We start from the raw sequence: 13346 nt of genomic DNA, 5'->3' as shown, positions 1-13346 counted from the left end.
CACCAGATCTTATTTAGGGGCTTCATAGCAAAGGGGGTGAATACATATGCACACACCACTTCTCCATTACATTTCTTTTTTTAAACAAGTCATTTTTTTCCCATTTGACTTCACCCATTTGGACTATTTTGTGTACGTCCATTCCATTACATTTAAATTAGGTTGTAAATGCAACAAAATAGGTACTTTTGAAGGCACTGTATCTACCTCCATTACCTCGTACCTCTGCACATTGACTCAGTACTGGTACCCTGTGTATTTATTCATTGTGTTATTAAATCTTTAAAATCTTTTTCTCTACATTGTTGAGAAGGGTCTGAAAGTAAGCATTTCACTGTTAGTCTACACCTGTGGTTTTACAAAGCATGTGACAAATAAAATTGGATAGCACTGTAGAATCACACTGGTTTTATGTTTATTAGCACAAACCTAAAAAAAAAAAATACGAGACACGTTCAATCCACTAGTTGAAGTGTATTCAGTGTTAACAGAGTAGGGTTACACTATCCCAGCCGTAACAGAGTTTGTGTAATTATTATCAAGATACAATAGACTAGATCACGTAAGATCGGAATTCAAACTCAAATCACAGGAATGCTGCTAGATCAAAGATAATTTAACAAAACAAGTCATAATAACATTGCTTAATACAACTAGGGGGCTTTCCTTTAAAAACACTTTACAGGCGAGACTCTGTTCCATGTGAAGTTTAAGGGATGGTGTAAAGAAAATAGAAAAAAAAAGGTCATCGTCAACATAGATGTGAAGAACAATCCCTGCTAGTTCCTTGGGGTTTCAGCCAAACAACAGACGAGACAAACGGATGTCTGTACTGTCCCAGCCAAGGCCCTGACCCAACCCCCCCCCCCTCCAAAAAAACCCCTGGGTCGTATTCAGTGGGCACAAAAGCAGAACACTGTGTCAAAGTTTAAAACAAAGGAAAATTAACTAAAACACGCTAAAATGGCAACTCCTACTTTTCAAATGTTTTTGGAGATTTTGTGCCAAAATGAACGCTACCCCACTATCAGACTTGTCGTCTCAGGTGGAAACTTGTTTCAAAAACAGTCGCAGCCATTTTTGTGCCTACTGAACGCTACCCTCCCATCCCACCAGACTGGGTCTCTTGCTCCGTCCTCTCACTCCTTCCTGCGTTTCTTGTCGTGGTCGTAGTCCTTGGAGCCTCTACTGGTGGAGGGTCTCTTGGAGCCGCCATGTTGCTTCGCCTCCTCTAAAAACTTGTCCAGACCGAACGGATCCTCCTCAAACTGGACAGGGCCGTCACGACGAGGACCGTGGTCCGTACCAGAGAACTCACGGTCCGGAACAAACCTGGAAGGGGAGGAATCGGTTGCATTAGCGCCGGGCAAAAAATGTGCTGTCGTCGAGGAGGATTCTAAGTTCTTTTAAGTTGCCTACAACCCTGGGGTGTAGATGGGAGGGGACAGAGGTACGGGAAGTTGAATCATTTGGAAATAGATAGTGTTCACTCAAAAACATTCCTCAAACATGGTTGGTTGTACAGAGGACAGACTTGGTAGACCCATATGAAGTGCAGTGCTGAGTAAATAAATACATTAAACAATTCATCCTTTGAAGTGTTTTCCATTTAACTTTCAAAGGTCTAATGTCTCCATATTTCAAACATAATAAGGGCAGGTTGAATTTACCACTGATAGACTGTTCCATAATAGGGTTTATCAACCTATAGCTCGTATCACATTCCACCATCAGTCCCTGTTAAAGTGACCTGTTATCTGTAGCCCAGTAGAGAAACCAATCACATAAAGCAGCCAGTGAAACTAAGGTAGACTGTCTGAGGAGACGCTGTGGACATCAGGGTAGGGATTCTGCAGATGAAGTACAGACATTCTGCTCTGGTATACACACTTTACTGACGCGTGGCCTACTCGTTGTGTGTCTGCACCGACGCGTGGCCTACCCGTCGTGTGTCTGTACTGACGCGTGACCTACTCGTCCTGTGTCTGTACTGACGCGTGGCCTACTCGTCGTGTGTCTGTACTGACGCGTGGCCTACTCGTCGTGTGTCTGTACTGACGCGTGGCCTACTCGGCGTGTGTCTGTACTGACGCGTGGCCTACTCGTTGTGTGTCTGTACTGACGCGTGGCCTACTCGTTGTGTGTCTGTACTGACGCGTGGCCTACTCGTTGTGTGTCTGTACTGACGCGTGGCCTACTCGTCGTGTGTCTGTACTGACGCGTGGCCTACTCGTCGTGTGTCTGTACTGACGCGTGGCCTACTCGTTGTGTGTCTGTACTGACGCGTGGCCTACCCGTCGTGTGTCTGTACTGACGCGTGGCCTACTCGTCGTGTGTCTGTACTGACGCGTGGCCTACCCGTTGTGTGTCTGTACTGACGCGTGGCCTACTCGTCGTGTGTCTGTACTGACATGTATGTGATACTGAAAGATGCACAAACACACTACATGTTCATGTTTTTAATTGTATGTAATTGTATTTAGTCTGTTAGGTTATGGTGTTGGACTCCAGTAACACTAGCTGTCACCAATGTGTCAGCTAATGTGGATCCTAATAAAACCTAAATGTTAAACTTATCGTTACCTCATCAATTCAGGTCATTTACCGCGATATGGATTTTTGGTCATATCGCCCAGCTAGATGCCCCAGTCATTTCAAGACATGTCCTTGTACATATGTGTGTGTATATATGGCGGCAGGGTAGCCTAGTGGTTCGAGCGTTGGACTAGTAACCGAAAGGTTGCAAGTTCAAGTCCCTGAGCTGACAAGGTACAAAATCTGTCGTTCTGCCTATGAACAGGCAGTTAACCCACTGTTCCTAGGCTGTCATTATTGAAAATAAGAATTTGTCCTTAACTGACTTGCTTAGTTAAATAAAAAGTAAAGTATATCATAAATACAGAAGGCCTTGCGTACTTGCTGCTCTGCATGAGTGTGTCCAGGTCGTCCCCATACATGTCCTTGTCAGAGCTCTTGGTGGGCCTGTAGATGTTCTGGGCCATATCGCTGCCTCTCCTGAACGGCTGGTCGTACACGTTGTACATCTCATCCTCCCCACCTGCAAAACCACTGTCCATACCCTGGGGGGGGGGGTCATAAAAAAGTATGTAAGATTTTCTGTGCAAAATGTCCAAACTAAATTAGTTTGACCGGCTGTAAGGAAATAAAAACCAGTGAAAACAACCCAACTTGTTTATGATAAAATTTCAGTTCTGCTTGGATCCATATTTTAAATGGTTGAAATACTAATACTTGATAAAGATCAACTTTTACAGACGGTCCCTAACTGCACATTCACTTTTTCTCAAGAATGCTGACAGGAGTAAATCATATTTCTCCATCCTGTTCCCCAGTCAAAATGTAGCCCACATTTGTTGTATCATTTTACTGCATGAAATGCTTAATTCAGCAGGAGTTGATGTTGAGGCTATGTGAGAGTTTACAGAGCTACAGTCAGAGTCCAGATTTTAGTTTCCATTCAACCCATCTGAACAGTAGGCTACAGTTCTCTTGATGTGTCATAGGCCCATTTGAAGTGCCCATCTGGTGACTGTCTAATTTGTATAGCGCCTCACAATCATCACACACACACAACATAGTTATAACATAGCCATAACATTAACATAGTTATAGCCCAGACAGCACTGCCATCATCCTGTTTCACAAACATTACTTTTCTGCACCTCTCTTCTCTTTATGTTCAACTCTCCATTTCACAGTTTCCTCTTATTGAATAAAACTCTAATATTGTCCGTCCCCCCCCCCCCCCCCCCCTCTGTGGTTCGACTAAAGCTTCTTCTGCCCGATCCCAAAAGCATGTGTGCGTATTTGGCACAAGTCCCGTTAGGCCCTAAAGCCTAGGATTACACACTAACGCCAGACAGACTAAAATAATGAAAGAAAAACCTCAATGTAGCCTATAGATATAAAATGCACAAGAATGATAGATGAATGAATGTGTTACCGTATTGTTTTGTCTTCATTCTACCTTCCTTCCTTCAGCCATACAATATTTCATGACCCTAACCCCACCCGCCTGTGGATATAACCGTGGGGACGGCAGGTTATGGGTCAACCTGCGCATCACTAGTGTGTGTGTGTGTGTGTGTGTGTGCGCGCTCCATCTCACCTTGCTCTGGTTAAACAGTCTCTGGTCGTACTGAGCCTCGTTGGAGGCTCTAGGGTTGGGCTGGCCCAGAGCGATCAGCTCACTGACATCTCTGTCCTGGTCTCTCTGCAGCTTCGACCTGACGATGGAAACACACCAGACAGACAGTTGAGGAGGAAGGAGACAGACAACAGGATACATTAATTTAAAAGTACTACAATGGAAGGTAGCCTGCGAGCTTAAACCTAGCGCACCCAAACTCTAGCTCTGTGTGGAATTAGTCTCTGCTCCAAACCACACACACTATAACACCAGGGTACATTACGGTCCCATAACTTCATCATGCCCAATCTCTACAAATCTGCAGATAATCACGTCCAGCAGACGCGACGGAAAGGTTAAGTAGTCGCTGTTGGTGTCCCCCCCCCCCCCCCCCCCCCCCCCCGTTGTCTCCCTGCAGTCGTAGCAGACAGACAAGGGGTCAGGGCTGGGTGCTGCTGTGGTGAGCTGCATTCATTCAACGTTTCTTACACAACATGAATGATTCCGCTGTGTGTGTGTAAAGTCAGTGTGTCGGGTGTGTGACTGGAGCAATGGTGTGTGTATGTAATGGCGTGTGTATGTTTGTGTGTTGCGTTGTTAAAAATGATTGTACCTCTTATCAGGGGCGGCTCTGGAGATGTTCCTGTCGTGCTGTCTCTCTTTCCTCCTGTCATGACGGATCTCGTCACGCTCTCTGGCCTCACCGTCCTCTCCACCTGCCACAGGAGAGACGGAGGGAGGAGGGAGAAATACAGATGGAGAAGAAACAGGTGATGAGAGAGGGAGAAGAAACAGGGAATGAGAGAGTGGGACAGTGCCGGGGGAGAGAGGGAGCAGAAACAGGGAATGAGAGAGTGGGACAGTGCAGGGGGAGAGAGGGAGAAGAAACAGGGAATGAGAGAGTGGGACAGTGCAGGGGGAGAGAGGGAGAAGAAACAGGGAATGAGAGAGTGGGACAGTGCAGGGGGAGAGAGGGAGAAGAAACAGGGAATGAGAGAGTGGGACAGTGCAGGGGGAGAGAGGGAGCAGAAACAGGGAATGAGAGAGTGGGACAGTGCAGGGGGAGAGAGGGAGCAGAAACAGGGAATGAGAGAGTGGGACAGTGCCGGGGGAGAGAGGGAGCAGAAACAGGGAATGAGAGAGTGGGACAGTGCAGGGGGAGAGAGGGAGCAGAAACAGGGAATGAGAGAGTGGGACAGTGCAGGGGGAGAGAGGGAGCAGAAACAGGGAATGAGAGAGTGGGACAGTGCAGGGGGAGAGAGGGAGCAAGGGGGTTACCAGGAGGCTCACTCACAAACGACAGCGGAGTCTAGTCCTCCCTCTGCATGCACATAGCTACTTGGTCAAGACTCAGAAAGTGTTTCTGAATGCTGCATTTGGTTAAACACCGTCAGTATATTTCATTTCAAATGTACTTATTAGGGATTTGTGATCATGATAACCAAAACGTTGATACTTTGCAACTCTTCACATGGGCAGTCCTTGTACAGGAAAACACAAAATCATAAACAGATGATCTGATCCTAGATCTGTGGTTAGGGTAGAATTAAAGCAAGAAGAGGGTGGTGAACTGACCTTTGTCCCCTCCGTGACCTTTGATCCCTGCCCTGCGGTCTCGGGCCATCTGAGCCAGCTCTCTGAGCTTCTCCTCCTTCTTTTCCTTCTCTTTCTGGGCCATCTTCTTCTCCACCTGGGCTCTCATTTCCACAGCCTCTCTGGCCTAAACACAACAACAAAGAGAGAACACAGAATAGTATTTTCATGGCGACAGAATCACTCGGAAATCCGTATCACACAGAAGTGTAGTTGGATTTGAAATGGACAAAAAGATAAGACCATTCACAACCAAAACATTATTTCAGAGGCTCTGAGAAGTTGCTACGGCACAGGACGAACACCAGGATCCAAACCCACAGACTGTTTACCTTTCGGTCAGCAATGTAGAGCGCCTCGGCCAGTTTGGCAAAGTTCTCGTTGATGTGAACAGTCTGCAGTCCTCTACCATCCGCAGCCAGACGCTTGTCCAGTGGGATGGTGTAACCCTAGGGAGACCAATCACAGAACACAGGAGATGGGCTTCCAACGTTATCGCTCTGTGCCCCAAACAAAGATAAATGTCTCATGAATTCACCAGTGCCTGCAGAGGGAAGGAGCAGAGGTAGTCAGTACCTTTGCGTTCTTCCAGTTTGAAATACAGGGGGGAATCTTCCACTCCTGTTGCTCCTTGACAGTCATCTGAAAGGACCGAGAGAAAACACGTCACGTCTTTGTCCAACATTTACACAGCTAGAGGGAGAAGGTTCCAGATGAACCCATTTACACAGCTAGAGGGAGAAGTTTCCAGATGAACCCATTTACACAGCTAGAGGGAGAAGGTTCCAGATGAACCCATTTACACAGCTAGAGGGAGAAGGTTCCAGATGAACCCATTTACACAGCTAGAGGGAGAAGGTTCCAGATGAACCCATTTACACAGCTAGAGGGAGAAGGTTCCAGATGAACCCATTTACACAGCTAGAGGGAGAAGGTTCCAGATGAACCCATTTACACAGCTAGAGGGAGAAGGTTCCAGATTTTTATTTTACCTTTATTTAACTAGGCAAGTCAGTTAATTAACAACAAATTCTTATTTTCAGTGACGGCCTAGGAACAGTGGGTTAACTGCCTGTTCAGGGGCAGAATGACAGATTTGTACCGTGCTCGGGGGTTTGAAAATGCAACCTTCCGGTTACTAGTCCAACGCTCTAACCACTAGGCTACCCAACAAACATTTCAACTGCCCCTTTTCTCTCTCATTCAACTTCTTTTTAATATCTTCATAAAATGACGTGAATTCACAATTCAGATATGGTCCATCGTACAACCGCTAGGCGGTACTCAGTTCAATGTACTGAAGTCATGGTTACCAACCAGCTAGACAGCACCCACCTTACCACTGTCCCCCCACCCACTCAGTAACAATGGTATTACTGCTGTCCACCACCCACTCAGTAACGATGGTATTAATGCTGTCCACCACCCACTCAGTAACGATGGTATTACTGCTGTCCACCACCCACTCAGTAACGATGGTATTACTGCTGTCCACCACCCACTCAGTAACGATGGTATTACTGCGGTCCACCACCAACTCAGTAACGATGGTATTAATGCTGTCCACCACCCACTCAGTAACGATGGTATTACTGCTGTCCACCACCCACTCAGTAACGATGGTATTAATGCTGTCCACCACCCACTCAGTAACGATGGTATTACTGCTGTCCACCACCCACTCAGTAACGATGGTATTAATGCTGTCCACCACCCACTCAGTAACGATGGTATTACTGCTGTCCACCACCCACTCAGTAACGATGGTATTACTGCTGTCCACCACCCACTCAGTAACGATGGTATTACTGCGGTCCACCACCCACTCAGTAACGATGGTATTAATGCTGTCCACCACCCACTCAGTAACGATGGTATTACTGCTGTCCACCACCCACTCAGTAACGATGGTATTACTGCTGTCCACCACCCACTCAGTAACGATGGTATTAATGCTGTCCACCACCCACTCAGTAACGATGGTATTACTGCTGTCCACCACCCACTCAGTAACGATGGTATTAATGCTGTCCACCACCCACTCAGTAACGATGGTATTACTGCGGTCCACCACCAACTCAGTAACGATGGTATTAATGCTGTCCACCACCCACTCAGTAACGATGGTATTAATGCTGTCCACCACCAACTCAGTAACGATGGTATTACTGCTGTCCACCACCCACTCAGTAACGATGGTATTAATGCTGTCCACCACCAACTCAGTAACGATGGTATTAATGCTGTCCACCACCCACTCAATCTGTTGTTAACGCCAAGATTCTCACTCCGTCCCTCATCGCCCTGCTGCCAACAATGGGTTGGGTCTCACTCTGCCTTCCTTCCAGCACCTGTTCTGCCAGCAATGGGTTGGGTCTCATGCTGCCTCCCTCCCAGGACCTGTTCTGCCAGCAACGGGTTGGGTCTCACTCTGCCTTCCTTCCAGCACCTGTTCTACCAGCAACGGGTTGGGTCTCACGCTGCCTCCCTCCCAGCACCTGTTCTGCCAGCAACGGGTTGGGTCTCACTCTGCCTCCCGTTCAGCACCTGTTCTGCCAGCAATGGGTTGGGTCTCACTCTGCCTTCCTTCCAGCACCTGTTCTGCCAGCAATGGGTTGGGTCTCACTCTGCCTCCCGTTCAGCACCTGTTCTGCCAGCAATGGGTTGGGTCTCACTCTGCCTTCCTTCCAGCACCTGTTCTGCCACTGGAGCTCAATTCCACTTGGCAAAGTTTGCATCTGATCACCTTAAAGTATTGCCAGAGGTCTTTGCTTCTTTGTCTCACCATCTGCCATTTCTACACCTGTTAACGACGATGACGTGTGGGGCGCTTTAGAGCCGTGGCGAATCATTTGAAAGATGCATATTGCCTACCTGTAGTATTTTCGCGTTATATATTTGTTACATTTAAATGTTGTCCTGGTCATTATAATTTTTATCTAAATGAATAAAAAAGGTTTTCAGTTAGGGATTATTTTCCCGAAACGTTAACGATTCCAAATTCGTTCAAACGTCACACCCCTTGTCTGAACCCCAACAGTACCTTTCTGCTGGGAGAGTGCATGACTGGTGCAGGAGGGGAGGGAGGACCACGAGGAATCTTCTTGTTGATCCTGAAACAATCAAACATGTCATTTTAGTTAACACAATAAGGGGGTGGGGGCATCTAGTCTGCATCCGTTTTGTTTAAGAATACCATGATGCAAATGTACTTACTTGAAGCGTGGGGGCTCCATTGGGTCCTTCTGCATCTCCACCATACGGATGACCCTCTGTTTGGCCCCGGAGTTGAAGGCCACACCCTGCTGGGAAGGAGTGTACCTGGTGGAATAACACACAAGGTATCAGCATCTACAGGCCCCTTTCAATAAACCACACAAACACTTTGAATAAATGATAGGTTTCATGGGGACTGTCCTGGACACATGTCGGTCTAGGCTACATGTTGCATGGAAGTACGCAAATGTTCAGACCACAATGATGATTTCTAAATTGCTTCTGAAAAATGTTGTATTATACTCTTCTATAGTATTATACTCTTCAGTAGGGCAGAAATACATACACATTTTTACATCATTGTATCATATACACTTAGTGGCCAGTTTATTAGGTACAGTTTGTGGCCAGTCTACCCCCCCCCCCCCCAATCACAAAAATGGTTAGCTCTACATCCATGGGGCGGCAGCGTAGCCTAGTGGTTAGAGCGTTGGACTAGTAACCGGAAGGTTGTGAGTTCAAACCCCCGAGCTGACAAGGTACAAATCTGTCGTTCTGCCCCTGAACAGGCAGTTAACCCACTGTTCCCAGGCCGTCATTGAAAATAAGAATGTGTTCTTAACTGACTTGCCTGGTTAAATAAAAGGTAAAATAAATAAAATAAATACATCCATTATCTTAGATACGGCCGGCATCCTGGGCTTTTCATTAACGACAGTGTGCAGGGTTTACAGAGAACAGTGCAACAAACAAAAAAAACAACATCCAGTCAGCAGCTTGTTAGCTTGCCTGTGGCTCAAAAACAGCGTGTTGATGAGAGGTCGAAGGAGAATGGCCACAAACAACGGCTAAATACAACAGTAGAGTGCAGAACTGCATTTCGGAAAGCACAACTCATCGGTCCTTGTAACAGGTGGACTATTGCAGCAGACGCCCACACCGGGTTCCACTCCGATCAGTTAAAAACAAGAAGAAGAGGCTCCAGTGGGCACGTGATCACCAACACTGGACAACTGAGGAGTGGAAAAACATTGTCTGGATCGACGAAGCCCGTTCCTGTTGCGTCATGCGGATGGCAGTCAGGATTTGAAATAAGCTGCATGAGTCCATGGCCCCATCCTGTTTGGTGTCAACGGTACATGCTGGTGTTTTTATTCATTTTCATTTTTACCTTTATTTAACTAGGCATGTCAGTTAAGAACAAATTCTTATTTTCAATGATGACCTAGGAACAGTGGGTTAACTGCCTTGTTCAGGGGCAGAACGGCAGATTTTTACCTTGTCAGCTCGGGGATTCGATCTTACAAGTCCAACGCTCTAACCACTAGGCTACCTGCCGCCCCATGGCGTGGCGGTGTAATGGCGTGGGGAATGTTTTCCTGGCACACGTTAGGTCCCTTGATCCCAATAGAGCAACGTTTGAACGCCACTCCTTGTAGAATCCATTGCCTGGAGAATTCAGGTTGTTCTGGAGGCAATACTAGATGTGCATACCCAATAAAATGGTCACTAATAGTGCATCAGAGAACAACCATACCTGATGTACTGTGCAGGGGCCTGTTTGTCTGCTGCCCTCACAGGCATGGCTGCAGCGATCTTCTGTGAGACCTGCTTCATCAGAGCATCGCGGGTCTTCTCTGTCAGCTCTTTGACAGCCTCCTCGTCGGGCTTCTGCAGCTCAGGAGCATCATCGTTCAGCACTTCCTTAGGAAGCAGGTCTGTGTACTTACTGAAGATCACCTGCACAGGGAAAACAGAGGAGACAGTGGAACATACATGAACTGAACTCTACACTGGTTCTCTATGGGGGCATTTATTCAAATGGTGGCCCCTCGTTTTTTTATTTCACCTTTATTTAAGCAGGTAGGCCAGTTGTAAATGACAACTTGTTTTCAACTGCGACCTGGACAAGATAAACGTATAGCAGCGTGACAAAAACAAACTAATTTTAACACATGATCTGGGCAAGACACAGCTTTAGTAACTATAGGACAACAACGATGGAGGCTCACAGCATAAATCCAAATCAAATGGACCTTACATTCTCAGATGAGTCTGCGACATGAAGTATTGTACGTCCAACTGCATTGTAAATCTAGCTAGACCAAGCTGGATATTTAATCATATTCTTACCTTGTCCTTGCCCTGTCCCTGTCTGGCGATGGCATCGTATTTGATCTTGCCCTCAGCATCCACCTGAACTGCCAGGGCATTGGATGTCTTTTTCTTCCTGCCCATCTCCAGAGGGAACTGGGCCACGTGGATCTCAGGGAAGGCACCGCCATCTCCAAAGTCCTACAACACAAAACAAGGCAGAGTCAAACAAACAGAGACTAAGGGGAAGAGACTGTGTGGAGATATACCTCCATCTCCAAAGTCCTACAACGCAGGGGAGCCAAACACAAACCGAGGAAAAATCTCACATTACCTCTTTTTTTCTGGACCGAGTACTATCTAACACAGCACCAACAATAGCAAACTCTTGTAAGGCTTTGACCGTCCCTTCCACTTTACATGGAGTCCCTTTTAAGACGACTCATAGCTAACACAGAATCGCAGCCTCATTGAATTCATTAAACTAGGTATGGCGTAAATATCAGTACCTCCAGAGAGCGTGGCACCCAGCTCTTCCTGTAACCGTAGGGAGGGGGTTCTCTGCGGGAGGAGACCAGGGCGGTGGAGTGGGACCTCTGTGCCCGGGCTCTCTCCTCTGACTCCAACTGGTCCTGAGACAGCTGGGTCGGCGCAGGTAGAAAGCTGCAGGCAGACAAACAAAGTTGTCAATCTTCTTTCGCCATTAAATTGTATGTACGCAATTCAGGTATCTCGACTGTAAACAAGGCTAGCTAGCTATCTAACGTTCGCGTACGATGCATGTACTAGTTTGAAAGTTGAGACACAACACATGGTTGCGTTCGCAACTAGTAACGCCAATGTACATTTTCTAATAAACCTGGCCCCGATAAACCAAATACCTAGCTAGCTAATCCCCAAGACAAGAAACCACCAGAGAACAGTTAGCTAAAGTTAGCTTGCTAGCTAGCCAACTAGGCCAGGAGTTAGCCCAGCTAACTATATGCTAACGACCAAAACATCGATTTCATAAAAATAATATGGGGGTAAGACGTAAGTAACTTTACATAATGTCTTAACATGCCATTTTATTATTTAAAGGTGTTGTACATTCAGTAAAATATAAATAAGGCCTTGCCACACGACTCACCTCGTAAGCGACATTTTTTTATCTCCCCTTGCTCGCACAGACTGACGTCATACGTAGGTAACGCCACAATGTTCAGGATCTCGCGATATAAGATTGCAGCTACACGTAACTTCTTCTCTAGCATGTGAGGTGATCGGTCCAGAATCTACCCGCATATTTCAAAAGACTATGAAAAAAAAAGGACATTCTTACATGTTAGTCATTTAGCAGACCCACTTATCTAGAGTGACAAAAAGCCAATTTATGCTTGATCAGACCGTGTAGTAGGGTTGTGAATCAATTGCGGAGCCTCCGGAGTCTTGTGGTGGGTACTGCATCACGGTGCACTTCCCAAAGTGTGTAACCATCTGGAGGTCACCGTATAGCTCCGTGTAGCTCCGCATTGACCAACCACAATTAGTTGACTGGTTGATTGTTTGGTCATTAAGCAGTTGGTCGACCTAGATTGTTTTAGTTGACTGATTGTTTGGTCATTAAGCAGTTGGTCGACCTAGATTGTTTTAGTTGACTGGTTGATTGTTTGGTCATTAAGCAGTTGGTCGACCTAGATTGTTTTAGATGACTGGTTGATTGTTTGGTCATTAAGCAGTTGGTCGACCTAGATTGTTTTAGTTGACTGGTTGATTGTTTGGTCATTAAGCAGTTGGTCGACCTAGATTGTTTTAGTTGACTGGTTGATTGTTTGGTCATTAAGCAGTTGGTCGACCTAGATTGTTTTAGTTGACTGGTTGATTGTTTGGTCATTAAGCAGTTGGTCGACCTAGATTGTTTTAGATGACTGGTTGATTGTTTGGTCATTAAGCAGTTGGTCGACCTAGATTGTTTTAGATGACTGGTTGATTGTTTGGTCATTAAGCAGTTGGTCGACCTAGATTGTTTTAGTTGACTGGTTGATTGTTTGGTCATTAAGCAGTTGGTCGACCTAGATTGTTTTAGATGACTGGTTGATTGTTTGGTCATTAAGCAGTTGGTCGACCTAGATTGTTTTAGTTGAGGAGTAACAAATATACAGCTCTGGAAAAAATGAAGAGACCACTGCAACATGATCGGTTTCTCTGGTTTTACGATTTATAGGTATGTGTTTGGGTAAAATTAACATTTTTGTTTTATTCTATAAACTACTGACAACATTTCTCACAAATTCCAAATAGAAATATTGTCATT

General features: G+C 46.0%; 1 protein-coding gene across 1 annotated transcript; it reads right to left on the bottom strand.

Moving 5' to 3' along the window:
- Positions 1–393: 393 nt before the first annotated feature.
- On the bottom strand, positions 394–12391 carry snw1 (SNW domain containing 1). The gene is made up of 13 exons (XM_031800565.1): positions 12183–12391; positions 11563–11716; positions 11093–11254; positions 10497–10699; positions 8960–9064; positions 8787–8856; positions 6320–6385; positions 6076–6192; positions 5726–5870; positions 4764–4866; positions 4130–4247; positions 2917–3080; positions 394–1332 (listed from the first exon to the last, which is right to left on the bottom strand). Exons 1-13 carry the CDS (start codon positions 12194–12196, stop codon positions 1140–1142), a joined length of 1614 nt encoding a protein of 537 aa, XP_031656425.1. The 5' UTR covers positions 12197–12391; the 3' UTR covers positions 394–1139.
- Positions 12392–13346: the final 955 nt, after the last annotated feature.

This window comes from Oncorhynchus kisutch, linkage group LG21 (assembly GCF_002021735.2).
Source record: "Oncorhynchus kisutch isolate 150728-3 linkage group LG21, Okis_V2, whole genome shotgun sequence".
Taxonomy (NCBI): domain Eukaryota; kingdom Metazoa; phylum Chordata; class Actinopteri; order Salmoniformes; family Salmonidae; genus Oncorhynchus; species Oncorhynchus kisutch.
This window is presented reverse-complemented; position numbering and strand designations above follow the sequence as displayed.

What these genes read in the sequence shown, in the direction of transcription:
- snw1 (XM_031800565.1), bottom strand. An exon ending in GCCCCTGCACAGTACATCAG is followed by an intron (nt 9,065 to 10,496) that starts GTATGGTTGTTC and finishes TTATTCCACCAG; the next exon opens with GTACACTCCTTCCCAGCAGG. An exon ending in GACTGTTTAACCAGAGCAAG is followed by an intron (nt 3,081 to 4,129) that starts GTGAGATGGAGC and finishes CCCCCCCCCCAG; the next exon opens with GGTATGGACAGTGGTTTTGC.